We start from the raw sequence: 27869 nt of genomic DNA, 5'->3' as shown, positions 1-27869 counted from the left end.
CGAAGGTTTGAACAACCCATAGATGAAAACTATTTTCTTTAGCAACACAATTTCAAAAGGTTTGAAACCCAACAAATTCCTTTTTTTTTTGTTTAGTAGCGAATATACATTGCTAAAACAGTCTGGAGTCACTTTGTATTCAGACCCACTGCCTTAAACCTTCTTTCCTTGCTGTAACTAAAGCAGGGTTTCTTTGCAAAACTGTGCTAGTTTCCCCATCTCTGCCTGTAGCCATCATCGCTGCATGAATGCTTCTGGAGTTTTCAATCTAAACTTTCCTGATTCACATCATATCTGGATAACCAGCCGTAACCAGCGGTGTACAACAGGGTTCAGTCCTGGGTCCGCTGCTCTTCTCCATCCAAACCAGTTCCCTTAAATTGTTCAGCCAATTGACCCTTCGTGAAGACCCACCTCCTTTAGTTACTGTTGCTACGTCCGACAAGCTATGCCGCTCTCATGCCACACATCATGTTCTCACGCAGTGAAAAATACATTCAGAGCAAAGCGGACACTGACAACGTGCTGACAGACAAGACAGAGCAGGTTACTTTTAATATAAACAAAGACTCATATTTCAAGTTGTATAATTTTTTAAAGAAATTCAAACACTTTATGACTCTTTATTGTGGCATGTAGCTCCTCAGTTCAAGCAGCATTTGAACCAATCATCTCTTCCTACTATAGCGCCAAATAAACATGAACATTACAAGGAATGTTGTTTCAACCGCGGAAAGATGTCAGTACCATAATGTACTCTCTCCTGTCTGCTTTGAATGAATGAATGAATGAATGAAGCATTTATATAGCGATTTCTTATGCATTACTGTACACCTTTGTCGGACAAAATGGCGCATTCAGCAATATTTTATATATATATTTTTAAATATTTTAAATATAAGGGAAGAAGAAAACACTAAACTTGGTTGAGGTATTTATCTGACAAAATTATTTGGCCAAAAATGCAAACTACAGCTACAGGTTTTATTTAACAAAAAGCTCACAAGAAAAGGCACAATGACTACAGCATAATCTGTGTTCATAATTTCTTTGTATGACAGCCTGGCCAAAAATTACGTCCGCACAATTTGGCATGTTTCAGTGTGTTATTATCAAATACAATACAAAATCTGTAACAAACTTTTAAAAATATTTCAATAGAGGGTGATAAAGAACTGGTTTGGATGGAGAAGAGCAGCGGACCCAGGACTGAACCCTGTGGTACACCGCTGGTTACGGCACAGGGTGAGGAGAGAGCCACTTACGAGCTGTTATCCAGATATGATGTGAAGCAGGAAAGTTTAGATTTAAAACTCCAGAAGCATTCATGCAGCGATGATGGTTTAAGACAGTGGGTCTGAATACAAAGTGACTCCAGACCGTTTTAGCTATATATATTTTAGCTGTATTGAAACAAAGATAACAATCCAGTTTAGATCTGTTGTAATATATTTGCAAGAGAAAAATACTGGAAGAATTTTCAATTAATGGGCACAATAGGCGTGATTGTTGGAGTGCTTGTTTTGTCAGTAGAGGTTTTCCTAGGCCGGATATCACTTTTGGCCACTACTATACATGGTTTCTCTACTGCCATAAAATTTTAGTTCTGCAGTCCCTTGTGTTTTTCAACCCTTTTCCTGGTGCCCCAAACACTGTACATGTTGAATGTCTGCTTTGTCTGACAAACTTATTTCAGGTCCTGGAGTTTCTTCTAATGAGATGTAAACATAATGAAAAATGGGATGTGTTTTCAAATGTATCTGGATAGATGCGGATGTATCCTTAATACAATGTACATTATATCACTGCCACATTTAACCTTTAGATTGTTTTCGTAATTACTACAGTAATTTATCATAATGACATGTTACATGGACACCGTAAAAAAAGGTACACAACTTTAGTCATCCATTTCACAACTGTTACAGATATTACAACAGAGTTCATGAAAATCAAAGGTGAGATATGAAAGATTCTACTACTAACCATTCACCTGGAGCACGTGGGTTTGGGACAGCTCCTCATAGCCGTATGCGTTACAGCTGTAGTTCCCCATGTGAATCGTAGTCACCTTAGTAATGTAGAGCGAGCCGTCATCGCCAAAGTCCTAATTGAACGGGAAGAAAGAGACGAAGAATAAAACAGCAGGAAGTCATGGGATGAATAGACTATGCATCAGCAGTGTCCCATGAGCGAGCGGGAGTAGGGGTTTGTTCCTCACTGTCATGCTCTCTCAGGCTGATAAATGGTAAGGGTTAAAAATATAGCCAGCATTAGCATGATTAATGAAGCCGGTTGTGGTTTTGTGAGGATGCATCCCCTCATCTGGGGCTTTAGGCCGACTCAAGGGGGATTAAAACATTAAACTGTTTTGTAGTTATATGAGTTTGCCGAGGGTAAATGATTTAAGGACACGGAAGCTCGCTCTTAAACCCTAACACACCTGCAGCTTTATAGGGCGCACTGAAAAGGGCTTGACTGCCGTTCAGGGAACAAAACAGCCATTTGTTTGTTTAGGAGGTCGTCACTAATCCAGCGAGATGGATGATCAGCTTCTGGAAAAACACGACTTTGCCTCCAAGTGCTGAAGTTTTAGGATGAAGAGGGCAGAACTGACTCTCTTCCAAGGACACGGATGCTGCGGAAACCCAATGACAAAAACTAATTACTTTTTTTATTAAATAAAGATTATGTGACTGATAATACTTCACCTCTGCCGTAAGGCCGATATTATGCTGCATAATAGTGGTTTTCATCACTGGAGCTGTATTGGCTGCCACTTTCTGATGAAATGTAATTAAGAGTTTGTCATTCAAATTTCAAAATCAATTGTCAGATAATGCCTTGTGATGAGGTTTAACCCAAAGAACAGCACCAAAACTATACAGTTAATAACCCCCTAATTAAAATAATCGGAAAACACAAAAACGCATGGGAAATTTGGCTGCCATTAGTTTTAGAAATGGCAACCTTGAATCAGAGATGAGCGTTCGTCACATAACTGTGCCAATTTATCTCTAAAGAGATATAGATGTGAACTGAAGGAGGTGTTTAATACTGTTTAAACTAATAAAGCATTAGACATCACGTTTTTTTTTGGTAATAAAACATGGTAACATGTTATAATACATTATCGATCAATACAATATAAACTCGCAATTCTGAGAAAAAAATCAATTCTGACTTTACTGGCAAATGTGACTTTATATCACACAATTCTGAGGAAAAAAAGTAAGAATTGTGAGATAAAAAGTCATAATTCCCTTTTTTATTTTTTATTTCATGGCAGAAACAAGCTTCCTTGTGGGGACATTTGGTCCCCATAACACACTGAATACCGGTACACACACATTTTATTTATCAATCAACACACAGATCGTTTACAAAATCAAAAAAGTTCATCACAACAGTAGCTAGTGAGAGCGTTTTATTGGCAATTTCCTCCACTGAATGCTTCAGGAGCCGCTGAGGTGTATTTGCCAGCTCCTCCTCGCTCCAGATCACACAACAGACTGCAGCTGGATTGAGGTCAGGACACTGGCTTGGCCTTTCTAAAATTTAGAGCTTCTTCTCTTTGAACCCTCAGCAGTTCATTTACTCCTGGGTCACTGTTGTGTTGTAAGAGTCTTCCTTTGCTGAGTTTTACATCACACAGCCTCGCCTGAAAACATCTTCACTGCATCAAATGTAATGCTGTGTTAAAACAGTTAAAACTCTTTCACACACCATTGAAATCAATGATTCACGGCATGAACTGCCATACTGACCAGTGCAACAGAAACCAACAAATACTGAAAGCACCTGTAAATGATCCTATGTGCACCCTGAAACTCTCATTACTACACAGCTATAAACAGGCAACAGTTAAAGATCAGTCAACAGTGAGAAATCATGTAGAATATACTCATCTTTTCCCCTGGGAAGGTATAAATTAGCCATCCGGAGAATCAGACCCAAACAATGCCAAAGACCTCACGATCAAAACACAATTACACATGCTGACGCTTCAACCTCTGAGTTTCCTGGTGCAAGATGCAATCATGTATTTATTTTAGGGCTGACGATTTAATGATTTAATTTAATTAATTAGCTATGGGAAAAAATAACGTGGTAAAATTATTAATGCATTTAACGCACCCGTCCCAGACTTACGTAGGTCATCTTACATTTTATAAAGTTGATTGGTGACGAACATGAAGCAGGGCAACAATTCACTGCGCGATGAAGCCGATAAAATGCAGTTAGAATGACCCAAAATTCAAGATATCAGGGTAAATATGCCCCTGTATGAGTTTTTGTCTTATATTTATATTGTGGTATAGTTAAGTAATATCACACGAGTAACGAGCACAATATCACACAAGTGCAAATGTGATACTGATTTTATGCAACAGTTCAATAAATAAGTTAATATTGTTATATTTTAGACACAATAGTGTCTGCTTTTGCTCAATTTTGCCAACGAAAATATTACCTATAAAGCCAGAGCAGAAGTGTTGTGCATCTCCGAGCAACACAGCGATGTTTAATTTCTCAATGAATCCACGTTTTGAGTGAATCAATTGGGTGAATCAATGATTCAATGACCCATTTATAAAGACTTACTTCATTCTTGAATGAATCAGCCGTTTGAACGAATCAAATGAATGAATGACTCTATGACTTACTCATTAAGACCACCTACAGGCAGTTTTAGTTTCTTATTTAGAGTATCATTTTATTAAATAATATATTTCTCATTTTTCCATATTAATAAAAAACCATTAAAGGAATAGTTCACCCAAAAATTTTAATTCTGTCATCATTTACTCACCCTTATGTGACACCGCTATGAATGCCTGTGCGACTGTGCGCTTTTTACTTTTGCTTTCAAATTAGCACCAATTCGGGGGCGGCAATTGCTTGAATGGTGGGTTCGTTATTATTCTTAATGAAAAACACAACAACTAGAAAAACACAAGAACAGAGTACTCCCCCATCCCAGGTTGGGATAGAAATAGTTATAAGTGAGGAGACGGGGTGGTGGAGGGATGCTGGAAAACTGTCATTGAACAGAGGTAAGTCTGCTGTATAAATACCTCCTGCTGCTAATTGAGTTGATTAACTGAATAAGCTCCTTCTGCGTTAATTAGGTTAATTGTCTGAACATGCTCCTCCAAAACGTTGTTAATAAAACATCATTTATTGGTGCACATGTGAACGTAGTCAGCTCTCAGCTTTTAAATGTTGTTTTATACCATTAATTAATTACAATTATTGATGGCCAAAACAATGTTTACATTCTGCATATTTAGTTCATAATAGGCTATATGCACGGAGCGTTCTTTAGAACTTCCACAATAATATAAGCCAGCTTGAAAACTTCCGGTGAGATGTCATTTGCTGGTGCGTTGAGCATCAGTAGTTTAATAGTTAGTTTATAATCAAAATATAGTCACTCAAATAGTCAGGCATAGCATTAATTTAGTTATTCAAGCGTAAGACAGCATAAAAAATAAATAAATAAAGATGTAGCTCATTGTTCCTCCTCTGCTAAATTCAATTCGACCATCAGTTTTCACACTTTCATGTGAAAAAAGAATCAAAAAATTAAATATTTATTGTGCACTTTAGTTAGATTAATTGAATAAAATGTGAGTTTTCACAAGTGTGCTGAAATCATTGATCTTGCGCTGCACTGACTGACAGCTGCTGTCATTACAAAGGGAAAGCACAGTGCTCGCTTTCTGTCATGAATCACAAGAAAAGTTATTGTTTTTCATGAGATTTTGTGAGAACTTCATACTTCACACTGAAAAAATGTATTTTTAAACCTAGTTATTTTATAATGTTTAATATTTAGTCAAAAACTAAGTGTAAAACGATTAGAGGAAATGGCTGATATATGTGCAAATAAATGCTACTTTGCCGCCACCTGCTGGTTAAAGTGGTAATTATTGTCTTTTTTATTTTTAAAAGTGTTTTCTATCAAATGTTGAATTTCTTACATTTTGAAACGTTTGGTTTTACAATGGGGACAATCTCAGAAGGATGAACAAATAATGTTTGTGGTCATTACATTAAAAATAACATTTGAAGTGCTGGGGGAAAAAAAATGCGTGTGCGTGTCTAATTTCAGACACAGCATTTTTAAACGGTCCCAATAGCTTCGTCTTTATTGCAATCAATAAAACTGGTTTATTGGCAAATTAGGTAAATGTGATAACTGCATTAAAATATGTATACAACATTAAAAAGTCAACCATTGATGGTTTTGTGTGTTCACCGGAAATGCCCGAGCTGGCTTAACGACAACCAGGAAGTAACCGTGCATATAGCCTATTGTTGACTCTTTAAATTTATCTTTAAATAGCCTATAATATGATATTTATTGGAATGTTCCAATTGTGATGTCACCCATTTAATGTGACAACACACAACGCTGATGGGGCTTGTTGTCACAGAAGAGTTCTTAATGCATTTTTTTTCTTTCTTGGACAATAATGATGTTCAACAGTTTGATATCAGAGTACTCACATTGATATCCTCTAGATCCAGGAAGTTGAGGATGATGCCGTTTCTCTTCCAGATGATGGGTGGTCTCAGAGTGCCCTCAATGGCACAGGACAGCACGGCGCTTAGGCCAACGGTCACTGTTGTGACGCTCAGACGCTTATCATCAGCTAGACTGAGCTGAACCACCTCTGCAAGACAAAACAACATTATTACGATTATTACCATGAAAAAAGTGAAACATTTGTTTAAATTGCATTTTTAAATTGGTCAAAACAAAAATGATGGTTTCCCGTTGTTTAGTTTGACTAAAAGCAAATAACACTCCACATACGAAAAAATAAATAAATGAAAAAAATTATTTAAATAGTATTTTTTTGCTGTGCAGAACACATAATGTATAGCTTTATGACTTAAAATAATAATAAAATGAAATAAAATAATAATTAAAAATAATAAAACAAAATTATAAAATAAAATAAAATAATTTTTTTTTTTATTTATTATTATTATTAATTATTATAAAATTAGAAAACATTATGCTTATTTTAAAAAGACAATTAAACATGACATGCATTTTTTTTTAAATGTACTTTTTAACATCTTGTCCAGCAATTTAATGTATATACATTTCATAGGTATATAAATTCCAGCAATCAATATATATAATAAAAATTCAGAAATATCAGGAATATAAATAAAATTTGTGAAATTCAGTTAGTTGATGTTAGAGACATGGCAATGATTTAAGATTCAAACTTATGCTCTTCAGAAAGGAAATGCCACTTTAAAATGGTGACAAAATATTTTCTTCAATGATAATTTGTGGATGATACTTTTAAAATATGAGTCAGTTGAACCCAAAAACATTTGATGAACAGTTGTGTGCAAACAAGAACGGCTCAGACAAAGCAAATGTCTCCGGCTGACCTTGGGTCAATTGCAGTCTGGTTTTCAGATCAGTCATATCACAGCTAGTGTTAGTGCGCTGACAGCAGTCTAAACAGAGCGTGTTGATGCTCGAGTGCTTCAGCAGATGATTTGAATGCAGTGGACGCTCTGTATGATTTCCTGACAGTTGCAGGTGGGTTTAATTCAAATGAAAAGAGCTCATATGGGTGATGTGGCGAGAGCACTGCGGAGCTGAACACATTGATTTGCTCTGGTTAGAGGGAAGAGGAGATCCTGCACCTGCCTGTCAAACTGCAGCCATCATATCTGAGAGAGCAGCAGGTGCAAGAGGGAGGAACGGCCCATCAGATGGCTGTGCTGAACAGCCTTCGGACACGTCAGGTCCTCCACTGCAGATAATGCAGCATTCGCTTCACTAACAATGAGCTGTGATCCACTGCGTGATCCAGACCGCTGAACTGGCTCTGTGAGTGTTTGCTCCACAACACTGGAGAGGTTCCCTGTCAGAACGCTCTTCTCCATCACTGACCGTGTCATTTAAAGTGCATTTTTTGTGGGTCTAAATGAAAATGATGGGTCTTTAGAAGAGAATATCCTTGTCTTTATTTATAGTAAGTGGTTTTGGAAATTCTACTTAAGGTACTCATAATATAGTTAATTAACTTTTTAGCTTTTGTTTATGGTGCAATTAAGTTGTAAAAAGCCAACAAATTATTATATTGATCTACATTAAGTAACATTTTGGCTTATGTCTAAGGAAAACATATTTGTCACACTCAAACTTGGATGCAATGACCAGAAGTGAGGTAAAACTCAAACAGGTAGGTTTATTTGCAGATATGGCAGGAACACAACGCATAAACACGTAAGTGATGATATGAAATATATAGTCTTTACAATAAATAAGCTTCGGGAAAATAAATATTTTTGATTAATATGAAACCAAACTGTTTTATTATTATTATTATTTTTTTAAAGTTGGTCCAAAGTATAATTGTTTATTTGCATTTTCCCCATATAATTTCATCATCTTTGATGAATTACTGCTGCTAGGATCGCTAGAAAATGTCCACAATTGTGTATGACACTAAATGTCTTTGACACTAAATTCTGTTGACTTTCTGTTTCTCATACTGATTTTTGTGGAAAAGGCTCAATATATAATAATCATAATTAACACAGAAAAGCGGCGTGTTTTAGTGTGACCAGTGCGAAACCAGAGCAGATACTGCCTGGTTAAATGGGATTGTGGGTGGCTAGAGAATAAGACAAATATGTTTTTGTGCATTAAAAAGTGGTGCAACATTATAGTGAGTAGTATGAGCAGGGCCTAAAATTAACAATCGGAAAGTGCCAAATGCAAGTAAAAATCGTTGTTGGCGGTTATGTGAACCATTGTTCCTCGCCAGTTGGCCGGTAACATTTCTATTCTAACAATGCAATGTTATGAAAACATGAACGTTAACAAATGTGAACGATGCTCTGTACAGTTGACGGGTCAGTGCTGCATCATCATGAAAATTTAAGCCTTTGTAATGTAAATATTCAAGCGCTAGAACACGCGAAAGGGCGTGCTATGTGGGAAGTTCAACATCCAAACCATCCGAATCACGCGTCCGGAATGCCGTGTCTCAGACAGCGCGCAAATACTAAGTTGAGTTGTCTTTCATGCCTTCCTGTGCTTGAACGGACAAATGAACACTAAATTATGTAAAAAATGCCATCTCAGCGAGTATCCTAATCCTAACAATCCTGCTGCATTCGCTCTTAAAGTGACAGCATCCTAATAATCCTGCTGCGTTGGCTCTTAAAGTGACAGCATCCTAACAATCTTGCCACATTCGCTCTTAAAGTGACAGCATCCTAATAATCCTGCTGCGTTCGCTCTTAAAGTGACCGCATCCTAATAATCCTGCTGCGTTCGCTCTTAAAGTGACAGCATCCTAATAATCCTGCTGCGTTCACTCTTAAAGTGACAGCATTCTAACAATCTTGCCACATTCGCTCTTAAAGTGACAGCATCCTAATAATCCTGCTGCGTTCACTCTTAAAGTGACAGCATCCTAATAATCCTGCTGCGTTCACTCTTAAAGTGACAGCATCCTAACAATCTTGCCACATTCGCTCTTAAAGTGACAGCATCCTAATAATCCTGCTGCGTTCGCTCTTAAAGTGACAGCATCCTAACAATCTTGCTGCATTCGCTCTTAAAGTGACAGCATCCTAATAATCCTGCTGTGTTCACTCTTAAAGTGACAGCATCCTAACAATCTTGCCACATTCGCTCTTAAAGTGACAGCATCCTAATAATCCTGCTGCGTTCGCTCTTAAAGTGACAGCATCCTAACAATCTTGCCGCATTCGCTCTTAAAGTGACAACATCCTAATAAACCTGCTGCTGTCTGCATTTTTAACGTTAACCAAACAACAAAGGACAAAAAATTTAAAAAAAATCACTCGCTGCTCTTGAACTTTAAAAAGCATATGAATTGCATATGCAGTGTTATTTATTTGATTAGCCTACTTTATTAAATTTCCGTTCCTGAAAAGCACTGTTTATTTGCATATATCATTTGTATCTTTGTTGTATTATATTTATTATATATTTTTTAGTTGTATTTAAAAATGTAGGCTATTAAAATTATATCAGTTAAGCTAGTAGTTGAATAGAGGATTGTGAATTTTCACTTGTATCTCACTTGTTTTTGTTTCACGACTGGTAAAAAAATAGTTTTTACTTGGCGGGCCATTGGCATTTGTGGCAAAAAGTTAGTTTTAGGCCCCGGTCATGAGACACAAACTAACAGCAGCACCTCATTATTGAATCCCCCAGGTGATGATATTTCTTTTTTTTGTCGAATATAACTTACACCAAACGGTTTAAACTAGTGAGTATGTGGCCTTAGAATAGCAAGCCGGAGGAGGAAGTTTTATGAAAGCAAAGACAACTGCGCAAGAGTTCTTCTCACAGGAGTCTGAAAGCGAATGCCTCAGCCCTCAAACCCTGAACCCAAAAACAGCTTCACATTTTACAGCAAATACAAAACCTAGCATCTCGCTTTCATGATTTAGCAGATGCCTCTTCTCTTTGCTTCTCATTTTTAGCCTCCAGCAATAAAAATACTTTCCATTTTCCTGGCACCATGTTGAGTTTTCCCCAGCAGAAGAGGCATGGTTTAAGATTGTTTACCACAGTCTCTCTCTCTCACTCACACACACACTAGTCTCTGCGGCAGACATGCAGACAGACGCATGACATATCCATTGCCCATGGTGGCCTTCCCGCTGGATAGGGCTGACATGACATTATCTCTGCAATGGCTCTTTGTGTTCCCCTCTCGCCCAAAAATAGCTCCTCCTCACAAGTAATTGACTTTCTCTGGATTTGCAAACTATTGATCCATCAAAGCTAGGTGTTATTGCCGGCACCAGCCAAAGGCAAGGCCACTCATTTCCCTACCTAAATGAAAGCTTCCTGCAGGGCATGAGTGAAGTGCCTCCTCAGTCAGAGAGGAAAGATGCATCAACAGCATGAGTGTCTTTATATATGACATTATAGTAGAAGAACACAAATTAACTTCTATCATCAGCTCTCTACAGTGAGATAACGGCTCAGTTTCTGGGATTCTCAGTTGATAACGCCGATATGCCGTCCACAGCTGCGTGTATAAGATGCAATGACTGAGGTCGGGAATCCAAAACTGTTTTCTGTGTTTAAAAGGGTTCCTAAAATGCTTTATAACGTATTCAGCTTTCTTTAGTGTGTAATGTTGCTGTTTAAAACACGCCTAGAACAGCTCATTTAACAATCTAAACGTGTTTCATTACTGAAAGGATTGAGTTTTGCATGCACAGACCTGCCATGGCTTTAGCGTGTGTGTTGTGTGTGAAGTTATTACCGGTCGTACATTTATTGAGCGTTTATATCAGGTCTCATGTGACACACAAGAGCTGTCAGATCTCTCACACTCTTGTGGCATGTGGATTTATTAAAGGAGTTTCAGTGTGCCTAAAATAAGATTAAAAATTTAACACCAACACCCCCATAAAGCACAACACCTGCTGGCTGCAAACACTCTAAAGAGTGCAAACAGCATAATTGCAGGGCTGACAACACACACACACACACACACAACTTCTTTCACACTCAACTGCTCTTATTTCTTTATATAGTTAGATGTGTAGATTAAAACATACGAGGAAATGAACATATGAAACATGCTGAGGCATGTGCAGTACAAACACACACACACACACACACACACACACACACACACACCTTTTTGATACAACAGAAATAAGTCACATTTAAACATTTGACTACATGACTACATTACTTGATTGTGATTGGTCAATTGCAGCACTGGACAGTCAAATATCTTTGCATGATGACACTAAACTGTTCATATTTAAAACAGTTTCATTCATACCATTGGTAATTTTGTGTCTCTTTTATTAATCAATTTTATTAGTAAGATATAAACTCACAATTGCACAATTATAAAGAACAAATTGTGAAAAATAACCTCACTCAGAAAAAAACTCGGCTCGCAATTCTTACTTTTTCTCACAATAGACCCTTTTCACATTTCCGGGTTTCTCAGAAGCGGAAGTCGTCATAGTTGGGTAAAATTCTATAGCAGTGAATGAGAGAATACATTAAATATATTTTTTATGGTTTCCATTTGCTCAAATAGCAAAAGAAAAACTCCACAATAGTGTTTTCACTTTCATAAATAGGAAAAAAAATAGAGAGCGATTGATAACGGCAGTCAGAAGAGAGAAAGATGTCATTTTTACTGTCACTCCCATAGCTGCTGTAACAGAAACACCCTCACAGCAGCGGTAACTAGGTTTTTGTAATTTGATGCAAAGGTAATAAAATACTAAATATATTCTCATGAATGTACATACGTTTAAAAAAAAATGAAAATAGAAAAAAATGTTGCAGGATTTACGATATTGATGACCGTTAAAACGCGTCGTCACAGTTGATTATATAACTCACAATTGACTATATAACTAACAATTCACTTTATAACTCACAATTGACTATATAACACAATTGACTTTATAACTCACAATTGACTTTATAACTCACAATTGACTAACTCACAATTGACTATATAACTCACAACTGACTTTAAAACTCACAATTGACTTTAAAACTCACAACTATAACACAATTGACTATATAACTCACAATTGACTTTATAACTCACAACTGACTTTAAAACTCACAAATTACTTTAAAACTCACAAATGACTTTATATCTCACAATTGACATTTATAACTCACAATTGACCATATAACTCACAATTGACCTTATAACTTACAATTGACTATATAACTCACAATTGACTATATAACTCACAAATGACCTTATAACTCACAATTGACTATAAACTCACAATTGACTTTTATAACTCACAAATGACTTTATAACTCACAATTGACTATATAACTCACAATTGACTTTTATAACTCACAAATGACTTTATATCTCACAATTGACTATATAACTCACAATTGACTTTTATAACTCACAATTGACTATATAACTCACAATTGACTATATAACTCACAAATGACTTTATATCTCACAATTGACTATATAACTCACAATTGACTTTTATAACTCACAATTGACTTTATATCTCACAATTGACCATATAACCCACAATTGACCATATAACTCACAATTGACCATATAACCCACAATTGACTATATAACTCACAAATGACATTATAACTCACAATTGACTTTATAACTCACAATTGCAACGCAATATGCAAGATTACCTTTTTTATTTTTATTTTTTTATTCTGTGGTGAAAACAAGCTTCCATAATTGTCTCCAGTTAATGAAAGAAAAGCAAAACATGGTTCAGAAGAACCAAGAAGTGGCCAGAGACATAAAGAGCTGGATGAAAGAGAACTTAAAATACATGACAAGATATATAATATCAACAATAAAATATATAATACGTATATTATATGTATGAATATTGTAATATGCCGCAGTTTGTCTCATAGCTACTCTGTTTTCTCTCTCTCTAAATTGTAATGGAATATTTTTGTTACCAGAAGCATTAAACTACAAGACAAAATAATATCAATGCAAATCACTAATTTATATTACGTCTTACTTATCAAGACTATGACTCAGTTTTATACATTTTATGCTATTGTCTCCTCTGAAGAAAAGCTCTTAGATGGTGGGAGGAGAATATCACACTAATGATTAGATTCACTTTCATGATGCACGGGTGTAAAAATGAGCCCACATGATTGGGAAGGGTCTGCAGCGCTCTGGATTTAAGGAATGCTGACATTCCTTCCACCATCCTGCCCCGAAGGGCCATCCTCAATTATGAAGCAAATTCATTTCCATTCTATGAAATAAAAATGACTTGACACTAGCAACAAAGCAAGTGTGTTCTTGGAGACTGCAGTGAAAAAAAAAAAAAAAAAAATAGAATATAAATAAATGTGTTAAGCTGGATGCCCTGAAATGCTTTTTATCCTCTCTTCTCATATACGAGTGCAGCAGGTGAGGACTGATAAGGGAACTGTGTCGCTCCTCATCCAGCTACAACATTCAGCTTCAGTATTTCATGCCTCGAGACACACAAAACTGACTGAAGAACGATGGGACTCATAAAAGGGATCCCACGCTCATTAAAAACATGACGATATCAGAGATTTTTAAACTGTTGTTGTCCAAGCCTGGAAAAGTTATGGAAACATATACATTTGTGAATCTATAGTGTGTACATATATATGCACAATATATTCAAACACTATAAATGAATTCAGCAATCAAAATCAAGCTTTTCAGACAGCTGTGTAATAAGTAAAGTTAAAAATTAAAAGCCATAATAATGTTGGTTCATCAGAGAATCATTTTTAGAGTCGATTCTTTTTCAATGTATTGGTCAAACTGCTTCACAAATAGGCCAAGATATTAATTAGCAAATCAATCTGCTTATTAAAAATCATTTATCAGAAATTACTGAAAAGGTTATGAAATGTTATTGGCTCCCCACTGAATCAATATCAGTGACCTGCTGATGTTTTACTGATGAACGAAACATTCATAGTCACACCGCTGACTTCACACAACAGAAAGATGCGTCAACATAAACCAAGACTTTCAGACAATTTACAATCCCAAACATCAAAGCTGCCATCCAATGCATGATGGACCTGTAGTGGCTAGAACAAACACTTCTTTGAAATGAGAGAATGCTGCTTAGCACCGCATGTCACCTGCTCCCTTAAGACCGCAGCGGGACGTGAAGGGCACGCGCTGTGATTAATTACCTGCCCGCGGCTGTTTACTCAACCAGGATGGGTTTGGAAAACTTTTTAAACCTGTAAACGGTGAGTGTGATTTTGCCCAGTTGGACATGCTTTTGGATCATCATTTTTTGTGGAGCATTCTGGTAAAAAAACAAACAAACAAAAAAAACCTAATTGTCTGAAGTCAGAGGAAACAATGACCACTATAACCCAAACCTAACCACTCAAATCTGAAGGCTCGTCGGAATGTTCGTGCAGTCTTCCATTTTCTTTGGAACTCAGAATTGTAATTTTTATGACTATACAACAAATAATTGAACAATGTAATATAAATATATTCATCAGGCAAATGTGGCATCCAATAAATCAATGCTTGGATGAATGTTGTGAACAATAATGTGTTCCAATCATTTCATAAAAGTTTCAGGCAGCTGTAGTGGACAAGACTAGACTCTTCTTCTTCCTTCTCAGTTCTCAGGTGAACAGTCCTCACCACAAATCCTTCAATACCAATACCAGTGTAAATAACTTTACTCTGATCACTAGCACAGTAATGTTGTTGTCTCCTAGATGGCACTTTTACATTTCCCAGAAGTTGAACTTTACCAAAATGTTTACCACAATATATAACATTTCTTAACCACAGTAAAGAAGGCCATCACATTATAGTAATGCTGTCCGAATTCAGAGAGGCTAGGCCTTAATTTAACTAATGCCTAATCATAGTTTAGTCTAAGTCCTCTCTGTCAAACCGGGCCTATATTTCTCAACATTGTAGATTAAATTACTGTCAATAAAAATTTGAAAATGTTAAACTCACATCAGACTCACTGAAGACACTAAAGACAACCAATCGTATCTTCATTGATGTTTTTTGAGAATTGTTTACTCTGGCTTACTCTGATTAATGGAACAAATCAGACCGACATTTAAATCTCTTAACGAAACAAAACTGACTGATATTTAAATCTCTTAATAAAAAAACAAAAACTACTGATATTTAAATATCTTAAAAGAACAAAACCGACCGACATTTAAATCTCTTAACGAAACAAAACCGTCCGATATTTAAATCTCTTAACGAAACAAAACCAACCGACATTTAAATCTCTTAACGAAACAAAACCGACCGATATTTAAATCTCTTAACGAAACAAAACCAACCGATATTTAAATCTCTTAATAAAAAAAAAAAAACTACTGATATTTAAATCTCTTAACAAAAAAAAACTACTGATATTTAAATCTCTTAACGAAACAAAACCAACCAATATTTACATTTTTTAACTAAACAAAACCAATCAATATTTAAATCTCTTAATAGAACATAACCGACCGATATTTAAATCTCTTAACGAAACAAAATCAACCGATATTTAAATCTCTTAACAAAACAAAACTGACCGATATTTAAATCTCTTAACGAAACGAAACCAACCAATATTTTAAGTCTCTTAATGGAACAAAACCGACCGATATTTTAAGTCTCTTAATAGAATGAAACCCACCGACATTTAAATCTCTTAATTGTCTTGATCTCTCAGTCATGTGTCAGAGTCACTGCAGCACTGATATATATTCTAGACATCACTATAAATTAGGGCTGGGCAAGTTAATGCTTTATTATCGCATTAACGCATTAATTGATTAACGCCGAAAATTATTTTAATGTGCATTAACACAGTTTTTTCTAATTATTATTTTGAAAGTCCGTTGCTTACAGACAAACAGTGGGTCACAGGAGGGGTGGGATGTTGATCAATACTGGCTTTGGATTGGCATCATCAAGCGTCTCAACCAATGAGAGCGTTAAGTGTTTTCTTTTTAACATGCGCTATAAGGGAGGAAATGCCCTGAACGCGAAACTTTGCGCGTCGCGTTCATCTTCTAGGCTCTAGTCTGTACATAATAGGCTAAGCGTTGTCCTCCCATAGAGCCTATTATAAAAGAAAACACTAAACGTGGCTTAATGCAGTAAGTCGGTGATATTAAAACTCAGTTTAGGACTACATTTTTTTTTAACTATATCGCATGTCAGCGTTTTATAATGATTTTCTATGGAAAAAAAATGCCTAACTTCTCGTGTTGTGTTCTTAACCTGATTTAATCTGCTAGTCTGTACAAAGTATGTGTTATTAATACCTTTAATGTTAGTCTACTGTCTTAATGCACTATATTAAGCATTTTCTTTATAATGAGGAAACATTCGATGTGAAACTTTGCGCGTTTTGAGTTAATATATGCTTGTCTGTACAAGGTATTCTGTGTTTTATTAATAAGGTGTGTACTGAATTTGGTGCTTCAGTATCTCTTTCTTAAGCCACTTAAAGTGTCTTATATGGGGAAGAACGCTTGATTACGGTGCTTTCGTTTATAAATGTTAACTTGCTGTTGTTTGGAAGGTGCCTGTTATAATGTTATGATCGAAGCTCTGGACTCTGAGCATAACTTGTTTTCCTATAACAAACTAGACAAAACGTTAATGCCCTGGCAGTGGCAAATAGCTTTGGTTTTATATTTAATTTGATTACATGAATGTTTAAGTTGAGATTTACAAGAAATATTTTAACTGCTACTATGTAAAGGGAATACTGCTATAAAAAAGCACCATATTTATGTTTGCAAACCAAATGTTATTGCACCTTTGTTCATATAGCAGTACTTTTATAATAAAAGTGTGCAATACATAACTTTTGAACTCATTATTGAATTTTGCGCATAATGAGATTAATCGCAGAAAAATCATGCGATTAATCACGATTAAATATTTTAATCGTTGCCCAGCACTACTATAAATACATTACATCTAGATGAAAATCCGCAGGATCACTCGTATCATCTTATCACCCAGCACTAAAACTTGCTCTATAGTAAAGCACTAAGGCACTATAGACATAACAGTTAAACTTTCTGTAATGTGTATTGTAATGTGTTTCTGTTATCTGTGTGTATTGTGAAAAGAGCTATACAAATAAATCTGATTTGACTTGACGACCTGCTACAGCTCATTCTTCCACAGTTTCTAATAGCAGTGTAGGCCTATTACACTCTCCATATTCCATTATCTTTTCAAACAAATGAAAACAGACTCCTGGAAAATTACCATTGATTATTTTATTGTAAACACTCTTGGTCTGACACTAAGCAGAAATGATGTTTACCGGCACAAAATGCTTAAACGGACCAGCGTCGAATGACCACAAACTGATTCTTTCATTTCCTGCTCTAATAAACTGCTGTAGGTGTAATAAAGACTTTCATTACCAACAACAACAACAACAACATCAAAAAGAGTTTTAGTGCTCAAGCATAAAAAAAATATATACTTCATAATGAATGGGTCACTTATCTCATTGTGTGCTGTATTCACATTTAATTATAATGCTTGTTTGCAATGCATCCTGTTTCATTTGTCATTTTTACTTTGTAATTTCTCCACCTCTTAAAAAAAGACATTTTAAGTTAAAAGACCAATTCAACTGCTTAATTTTTGTACTCAAGAAAAACTAGTGCATGATGAGAGAAATCTGCAATTGTTACCTTAAAGAGCCATTTTGTTTGGTATTAATGGATGTATGTAGCTTAGTTCAGTGGTGTTAAATAATATATCTGACTTGAATAAAAACAGTTAATTCAGATGTATCCATTGCTGCAACCCAGGATCACTGGAAAAACGTACCTGTGGTAACATTTCTGAAAAGGTTTTGTGACACTTTCATGAAATGTCCAGAGAGTGGTGCTAAAAGCGTGTTCAGTTTTAACCAAAACAGATTAACGTGAATCTGACAGTGTTTTATAACATTGATTGTTCCACGTATCATGACTGAATTGAAATACAAGTGCAGTGCTGTACCAGGTGAGCTACTGAGCAAGTTTACTGTCACACATATGGAGCTGGTAATGTGACTCAAGCGTCAACATGTATTAGTTTACAAATCATGCACTATGGTAAAAGTGTTCTGAGCTCATAACAGTGTTGTGCAAAGAACCATGTGGAAATAAGTCTTTATTAATCTAAAGTCTTCCTCTGTAATTATACTTTGTGTGAAAAGGAATAAAAGTTGTTGTTGTTTTACTGCCTCTAGTGTTCATTTCAGCATTTCCCCTTTTCTGCAGTATCAATACACCGATACCAGCTGCGCATTCTCGCTTTCTCTTCTCTCTAACGGTGAATTGACACACACCCGCCTCATCTTACCCACTCATCTCATTCACTCCAGTTGAATTGGTGTTACAGGGTCTGAATTTCGGCATGGGGGTGTGGGTATTGCGCATAATTTTAGTCATTCCCGCAGGTTTCACACTCACACCAAAAGCACATGCACTACTGATCTATATAAGTGGCTTTCACATAAAGCCGCCTCTCAAACAGCTCACGAGTACCAAACTGAGTGGCTTACTGCGATTAAACGGTCAAATACATACAAAATTATGTCAAAATGTCCATCTTGCCGAGTATTCAGGTAAACACAGTCAGTTTTGGAATGTAAATAGTTAAAAACGCATGTTGTGTAACAGTATATTGGATCCGTGCATCAACTCTTAAAGTGACAGCAGCCTAATAAACCTGCTGAGAAAATCACCCACTGCTCTTGACTGAATAACTTTTGTAACTTTAATTGTAAACATAAATCTGTATTTAATTTTTTACAATGAAAACCATCTAGTGTAATTTTACATTTGATTACTTTCATTTCTGTATTATTTTTTTTTTTACCTGAACACTACTGTCAGACCCACCTGAAAAACTTAAAGCCATGTTTGTTTCATTTGTCTCTTTATTCTATTGTATTTATTTGTGCTATCATTTGCAATTTATTTATTTGTTCATATTTTATTACTAACTTTTTATGTCTTTTTTTGTATATTTAGTTCAAATAAAGCCTCTATGTGCTGTGCGTAAGCTATTGCAACAGAATTATCAAACAAATTATGAGATAATAATAAAAATATCTGTATGGCGGTATATATGGCAGTTTTCCCCGTGGTTATCGAAAATCAATATTTTTCAAGGTATCAAAGTTGAAAATTCCAGTATCGTTACAACACTATTGGTATGTTTTTGGAGTTTTGCAAAAATATGTGTAGAGGCATGATTTTATAATGAGTCTGGGTTGCATATACACTTTTAGTCTTGCGTGTGACCCGTCTGACACTGAACATCACACACATTAGCACCAGCGTGCGTCAGGGAACGGCGGAGTCGCAGGTATCATGTCGTGTCAGGCTCGGGTGGGAGGGGCCGTGTGGCAGGTGTCATCACTCACGATAGCTCCACAGCAGTCAGGTGACTCGTACAGATGGCGGGAGCTTCCACTCATGTTTATGAACACACTAATGTGATTGTTCAGGGATTGTATCTGTGTGTCCTGAACTACAGTATTTAGACGACGCATGTAAGAAGGTCTGAACGCAGCAGATTGTACTGGTGAAACAGACACATTAGATTAGAGATTCTCCTTCAACAGCACCCGCCGCATTCTCCTGCAAAGGCACCAACAGAAAACCAGCGATGTGTTTTCTACAGTAAATCAGTTTTTGAAAAGCGCAATATCAAGAGAAAAGGTCAATCTAACCTTGCTTTAGGAGTTTCCTCTTCTCTGATCAAATATAAGGCCTACAAACCATTTTGTTGCAATATGACAGCAGAAATCCTTTCCTCCGCCCGGCTTAGTGCTGGCCTCAGACGTAATGACAGAGCTGGATACACTGAAACGGAGGAGATTGCTTTTTGTTGCTTCTAGACCAAACACTGCGTTAATTGATACAGGTCCAGATCCGCTGCATGACGTCCACTTGAAAACAATTATCAGTGATGCTGGTCATGCACAAAAATCAGCAGGTAAAACCACATCATTTCAATATTTACAGTGGGGAGCTAAATTTATGTTAATATTTTTGACTTGAATAAAACCAGTTATTTTTCCTTTTTTTTTTAGTGCAGAGTCTGATGATGATGAGAATATTGAAAATTTTAGGATTCTGAAAAATGTAAAAATATTATAATGTAACATGAGGCTGGTCAGATGTTCTTCTGGATCATCTCAGATCATCAGCTTCATGTAGCTTCAGTGCTAATGTAAAGCAGAGGAGAGATGCACCAAATACTGAGTAAATATGAAATTCATGTTCATGTTTTACTCCATTTGTTGCAGAGTTACTGTGTTTTGCAAACTTTTTAAAATGGGTTTCGAAGTGCAAGTTTTTGAAAAACAATACCGTTATCGTCTCCGTGTAAACTACAAAAATGAGTTCAGTCTATAGGCAATTAGTGTTTCTTTATAAAGTGACATCGCCATCTGCTGGCCTGGCAGCAGAATATAGTGTTTTTTTTGCCGTTTTCCCAGATCCGTGTGAATGGGAATTTTTTTTGACAACGTTGTCTTGTACACGAAAAACGCAAAGGAAAAGCTTTTCTGTTTTTAGTACATTGTTGTCATGTAAACGTACAATAAAAAAAAAGTACATAAAACAGAACATACACCTGACAGTTATGTACTTGGAAAAAAACAAAAAAAACAACAATACTATTATAATACAAAACTGTTTATTTATTTATTTTCAGGAGGGAGTGTTATTTGCTTTTAGACAAAACAGGTTTAAACCGGAAACCAGGATTTTCAATAAGACCAATATAAACAAAAATCACCTAAAATCATGGTCGTTTCACTTCTTTCAGTGTAATTACATGCAGGTCATTTAAATAAATACAAAAATAAAATAAAAGTAATGTAAAAATGTACACTACTGTTCACAAGTTTGGGAATGATAAGTTTTTTAATGTTTTTGAAGTATGTCTCTTTCATGAATAAAAACTGTAATATTATGAAATAATATTACAATGTAAAATATCTTAAAGTGTAATTTATTTCTGTGATCAAACTGAATTTCCAGCATCATTACTCCAGTCTTCAGTGTCACATGATCCTTCAGAAATCATTCTGATATGATGATTTGCTGCTCAAGAAACATTTATGATTATTATCAGTGTTGAAAACAGTTGCACTGCTTTTTTTTTTTTTTTTTTTAGTGTGAAACTGATACATTTAGTTTTTCATGATTCTTTGATGTTCAAAAGAACAGCATTTATTTAAAATAGAATCTTTTGTAACAATATAAATGTCACTTCTGATCAATTTAATGTGTCCTTGATGAATAAGACTATTAATCTCTAGACAATACGACAACATTAAATACATTAATTACGTGTTTGGTACTGTTTTGGGTCCCTACTTGATTTCTAATGTAAAATCTGGACCCTAAAGAAAGAAAAATGTTCTAATAAGATTCTCCAGTAGTTAGTCCCGAGGTGAAAACAGCACAGTGCAATTATAAAGTGAAATAAATGATAATGAAATGTGAAGCAAACTGATTTGATATTGTGAAAATATGATTTGAGTCAAAACGCAGTCAAAACAACATGAGAGATTTCTGAGCGGTCGTGTGGAGGAGGGTAATATGACGGCAATGAAAGTGATGTTGACGTCTCACCGCTCTCCTGTCAAACACAATCAGAAGTGCTGACAAGCTATTATAGAGCCGTTGGCAGTTTGTATTTAGATTCACAGCTATAATGGGATAATGAGCGGCCTGGGGTTTTCACGTAATTATATGTCAGCAGGATGCATTATGTGATATCTGCTAACCTCAAGACATATATGAAGATCTTTCAGACAAACCTGACATACATCACAGACAACTAGGTGTCCGCAGTGAACCGCTGCCCATCACCTCAAACACACTCGGGGTTAGTGTGGCATTCAGGACAGACAGCAGACTGATATCTGATTAAGATCTTGCAGAAGATGGTTTTATCGCTAACTGTCTTAAATTCAAATGTGTTTGTAAAGCATCTAATGTGTCGGGAGAAATCATGTAGGGTTTGGGTTATATTGTGTGAGAGGACGTACAAGCCCCTGATCAATCTTAACACAAATATTTTATATTTCTAAGGCCTCTAGAAGATCAAAACTTTGCTGATAAACCTGTCGCACACAATCTACTCCATTCTGATTGATAGTTTAGACTTTAGCGAGTAAAAGTCTTTCAGTATAATTGTACAAACATCCTTCAGCTCTCGTGTCTTTCTGCTGTCAAATCTGCACTGATTTTATCAAGTGAACGTAAGAATCACTTTGATATTGTTTGTAATATTTCAGACTGAAGCAGCTTCGGTTTACTTGATTATCCAGACATCATATATGAGTATCAAATATGATCATCAGGTTTATTTGTTCATCTCTCAATCATCATTATATTGCAATGCATTATATGTTTTAAAACTACAGAGATTTGATCATAAAACTAAGCATTTAAGTATCATCTTACTAAGACATTGATATTTATATGGATTTTATGTCAGTATCTGCTGTACTGTTATAAAGATCTCATTGATTTACATCAGAAGAATCAGAATTTCATCACTTTCTGTCCATATAAATATCAGCATCTGCACCAAAATTGCATATTTTTGCTCAGTTTGAGCCTCTGAATAAAATTGAGCTGTTTTTTCCTCACTATATCAGACTATATGAGCCATAAAACCCTGATGGATCAAATATGATGCAAAACATAAAAAACATATGCAAATGCAAACATGTTGGATGAAGGAGAAATGAGCAAGAATAAAGATCTGAGTGACTTTGACAAGGGACAAACTGTTATGTCAAGGCGACTGAGTCAGAATATCTCTGAAACGCCAAGGCTTGTGTGTTGCTCCCGGTCAGCAGTGGTGAGAATTTGGTGTCCAAAGAGGGACAAACACAAACAGACAAGACTCATCGATACATGAGGGCAACGAAGGTTATCCCACACAAAAAGAAATACACTGGCATGTACAGACACACTTGACCAGACAGTACAGCGAGGCGTGTGGTCCATATAAACTGCGAATGCTCTGCATACCCAAGCCATTCATGGACTCGCTAATTAATATAAACACTAAATTACTATAAATTCTCTTGTTTGAGGTGTACCATAAAGCCTACATGATAAAATGTTGGTAATACGTTTGCAATCTTTACTTGCCAAACAACTGTAATTTGCACTTTAATAATGCACTTTTCACAAGATGTAATATAAGTCTCTGGTGTTTCAGAATGTGTGTGTGAAGTTTCAGCTCAAAATACCCCACAGATCATTTATTATAGCTTGTCAAATTTGCCCCTATTTGGGTGTGAGCAAAAACACACCGTTTTTCTGTGTGTCCCTTTAAATGCAAATGAGCTGCTGCTCCCGGCCCCCTTTCCAGAAGAGGGCGGAGCTTTAACATCTCGCGCTTCGGTCGCTCAACAACAACAAAGCTGGAGAATCTCACGCAGCCAAAATGACGACTGTGTTCAGCCTTACATTGTTCAAACCGGAGTCAACACTGATGGAGAGACTCAGGAAGAAGTTACAACTTTTAGAATGAAACTGGACGTTTCTGAACGGTTAGTGGATAAATTTATGTAGTTGCTGTGGAGTTGATTCAACTCATCCACTAGCATGTGCCGTCATGTTAATCTTTTGTGCAAATCCAGTGTTGAATTGACCCTCGTTTGTGAAGCAGTCCGGCGTAAAATGACGGCATGACAACAACACTCTACTACAACAACTCTTCCTCTTCTCTAAAGCAGCCCAACATGGCCTCACCCCCTTTGTTGTGTGTTCTCGGGGGCGGGGTTTATGTAAATTTTAGGGTTAGTGATGTCACTAACCCGGGAAGAGGCACGTTGTAGTCCCTACCAGCCATTTGTCCCTACAGTTTTGGGCAGGGAAAGCTCTCCATGAATCGCTCACCCAAGAGGAAAAATGTTCTGTTGCTTGATACAAAACTAACTAGACTAAATCATGTGAAAAAAGTCATAACTGAAACTGAAATTTTCATAGTATTTTATTTTCTCCATAATTTATTTTTAATTTTTATAAACTGTTAAAGACAGACCTACTGTAACTATCCAGGGCTGTTAATTGATAATCTATGGGTTTGTTAAAGTCAATTTGCATTATTTCAAAGGTGAAGTATGTATTTTCTGCGACTTTAGTGCCACCTACGGGATTACAAAAATACAGAATATTTTTCAAACGGCCCTTTCATGCTTGTGAAGGCTCTCAACAGGTAAATGTAGGCTACTTTCAATAAAAGGTCAAATTATAAGGAATACTTTTAATTGTGTTGCTATGTGTCATGAGATAACACTCTGTCTAGAGCGAATGCGAGTGTCTCACTTATTATAAATCCATCCAACGTATTTGTGGCATAACGTGCCACCCAGCATAGCCGGTTAAAGACGTCACCGCTCGCCGCTGCAGTTTAGTCATGGGCAGTCATGATTATCAGGTAAACAGACTTCAAAGTGAACTGTCCAAACACCTTAATTGCAAAATATTCAGAAATATGCAAAAATGTAAGTACAGCGAGGATGATCAAATTATTTGTCATTGGTAATCAGAGCTCATGGAAGGTCTATCTCAAAAGTGTTATACATTATTGCTAAAAATCAGTTTTCTCTGGAGAAAATGAAAGGGATTTTTACTGCTCAATTAAAGCAACACTTCAAACCTGAACACTGAACCATTAATCAGTCGATAATCATTGCTTAAAACGGCTGCATTATAGAATAATCAGTCGGGCAAAGTGCTTCTCAATTTTCTCTTCACGTGCAATCAAGCTGGACTGATTACTGATTCACTTAAGGCATTTCCATGCAAGGACTCGTCTAAAGGCATCATCTTCAACCTGTGGATGTGTGATATCAGCAACACCCAGTTGCCACAGCAACGACTACCAATGCCTGATGCTATTAGACTGACAGTGATGATAAACCATGATTGTGCCGTTCAAGAGATGCCACACAGATATCGTGCATTTTAACATCACACTCACGTTACAAAAGCACACTCAATATTTAAAGCAATAATTCTTAAAAAAGTTCTGCCATCATTTACTCACCTTAAAAATCCACACTTTTATGATACTTTTATATTGATTCTGGAGATTGACGGCCCCTGATCTCACAATTATTTCCTGGAAAAGAGCCTAACATCAGCGTTTGGAATGATATGAGAGTGAGTACGTGATAAGTTCTTACTTTTGGATGAACTAACCCTTTAAAGGGGTGGTTGATTATGATTTGACTTTTTTAACTTCAGTTAGTGTGTAATGTTGCTGTTTGAGCATAAACAACATCTGCAAAGTTACGACACTCAAAGTTCAATGCAAAGGAGATATTTTCTCTGTTTATGGACTACAACAAATGGCTGGTAGGGACTACAACAAGCTGCTTCCTGGGTTGGTGACATCACTAACCCTAAAATTTACATAAACCCCGCCCCCGAGAACACACAACAAAGGGGGCGAGGCCATGTTGGGCTGCTTTAGAGAAGAGGAAGAGTTGTTGTAGAAGAGTGTTGTTGACATGCCGTCATTTTACGCCGGACTGCTTCACAAACGAGGGTCAATTCAACGCTGGATTTGAACAAAAGATTAACATGACGACACATGCTAGTGGATGAGTTGAATCAACTCCACAGCAACTACATAAATTTATCCACTAACCATTCAGAAGCGTCTAAAAGTTGTAACTTCTTCCTGAGTCTCTCCATCAGTGTCGACTCCGGTTTGAACAATGTAAGGCTGAACACCGTTACTGACAATCCTCATTTTGTCTGCGTGAGATTCTCCAGCTTTGTTGTTGTTGAGCGACCGAAGCGCGAGCTGTTAAAGCTCCGCCCTCTTCTGGAAAGGGGGCGGGAGCAGCAGCTCATTTGCATTTAAAGGGACACACACAAAAACGGTGTGTTTTTGCTCACACCCAAATAGGGGCAAATTTGACAAGCTATAATAAATGATCTGTGGGGTATTTTGAGCTGAAACTTCACAGACACATTCTGAAACACCAGAGACTTATATTACATATTGTGAAAAGGGGCATAATAGGTCCTCTTTAAGAAAATAATTTCCTTTATTAAGAAAAGTACAGTACCGCTGCATCACGACCATTTTCTGCCTCTATGACAAGAGACTGAACATTGAAGCCTTTCAGCAGATTAGAGAGTCTTTCTGCTGCCAGTGTGTGTCTGTGTGTGTTTGTCTGTGTGTGTGTTTGTGAGAAGGTGGTGGCGCTAGGAAGAGCTGAACAGTCCATCACCTAAAGCATTTGTTTGAAGTCAGACTCTAGCTCAGGCCTGCAGAAGGAATAAATCAATGCAGCCACAGTAATGAATTATTTCCTTCTCTCAGTCCAAGTCAGAGGCTGAGATAAAAGCGGCCCACATGCGGCGCAGCGAACAGCCGGGAGCCGCTCCACGATCATCAGAATGCTGCCGCAGCACTTGTGTGTCTGTACATGTAAAGCGTGAGAGAAATTGACGCTAAACGCTCTTTTCTGCGCTGCCAGAGTTTACATGTGGAATAATAAAAGCTGGAGTCATCAAGAATGTGGTAGATTTTGAGAAATTACAAATATGACCTCCACTTTGGTCCATGTACTGTAGATCCACAGGAAACTAGGAATCAGGGTTATTATAGTTAACTAAAAACCATAAAAAAAAAAAAAAAAACATTTTGTTGCTTGAAATAAACGTTAACTGAAATAAAATAACATAAAAAAAAAAAAACTTAAACTCCCTCAGAATCTTTTTTGTCTAGCAAACCACAACCATCCAATCAATTCCCCACAGACAAACTCAAGCCCTGCCCTACATGTGTTCTTGTTCCAGAAGCCGTTTCAATTGGATATACAGTACCAGTCAAAAGTTTGGAAACATTAAAGCTGTTTAATGTTTGTGAAAGAAGTCTCTTCTGCTCACCAAGGCTGCATTTATTTGATCACAAATACACTAAAAATTGTGAAATCTTATTACCATTTGAAATAACTGTTTTCTATGTGAATATATTGTAAAATTTATTTCTGTGATCAAAGCTGAATTTTCAGCATCATTACTCCAGTCTTCAGTGTCACATGATCCTTCAGAAATCATTCTCATATGATGATTTGCTGCTCAAGAAACATTTATGATTATTATCAATGTTGAAAACAGTTGTGCTGCTTCAGATTTTTGTGGAAACTGATTATTTTTCAGGATACTTTGATGAATAGAAAGTTCAAAAGAACAGCATTTATTTCAGCATTTATTTAAAGTATGTCACAATAGGAAAGAAAATGTCATGCTGACT

The 27869-nt window shown here is 36.4% G+C and overlaps 1 protein-coding gene across 1 annotated transcript in view; it reads right to left on the bottom strand.

Moving 5' to 3' along the window:
• The window catches only part of fstl4 (follistatin-like 4), a 196154-nt gene that overhangs the window by 25227 nt on the left and 143058 nt on the right, over window positions 1–27869 (bottom strand). The window contains exons 7-8 of the mRNA XM_051878653.1: window positions 6517–6683; window positions 1987–2107 (exon numbers count right to left, since the gene is read on the bottom strand). Coding sequence (XP_051734613.1) covers window positions 1987–2107; window positions 6517–6683 — 288 coding nt within the window. The remainder of the gene's footprint in view (window positions 1–1986; window positions 2108–6516; window positions 6684–27869) is intronic.

This window comes from Ctenopharyngodon idella, chromosome 21, assembly GCF_019924925.1.
Source record: "Ctenopharyngodon idella isolate HZGC_01 chromosome 21, HZGC01, whole genome shotgun sequence".
In the NCBI taxonomy this organism is placed as follows: Eukaryota; Metazoa; Chordata; class Actinopteri; order Cypriniformes; family Xenocyprididae; genus Ctenopharyngodon; species Ctenopharyngodon idella.
Note: the sequence above shows the minus strand (reverse complement) of the source record. Positions and strands in the feature narration are given on the sequence as shown.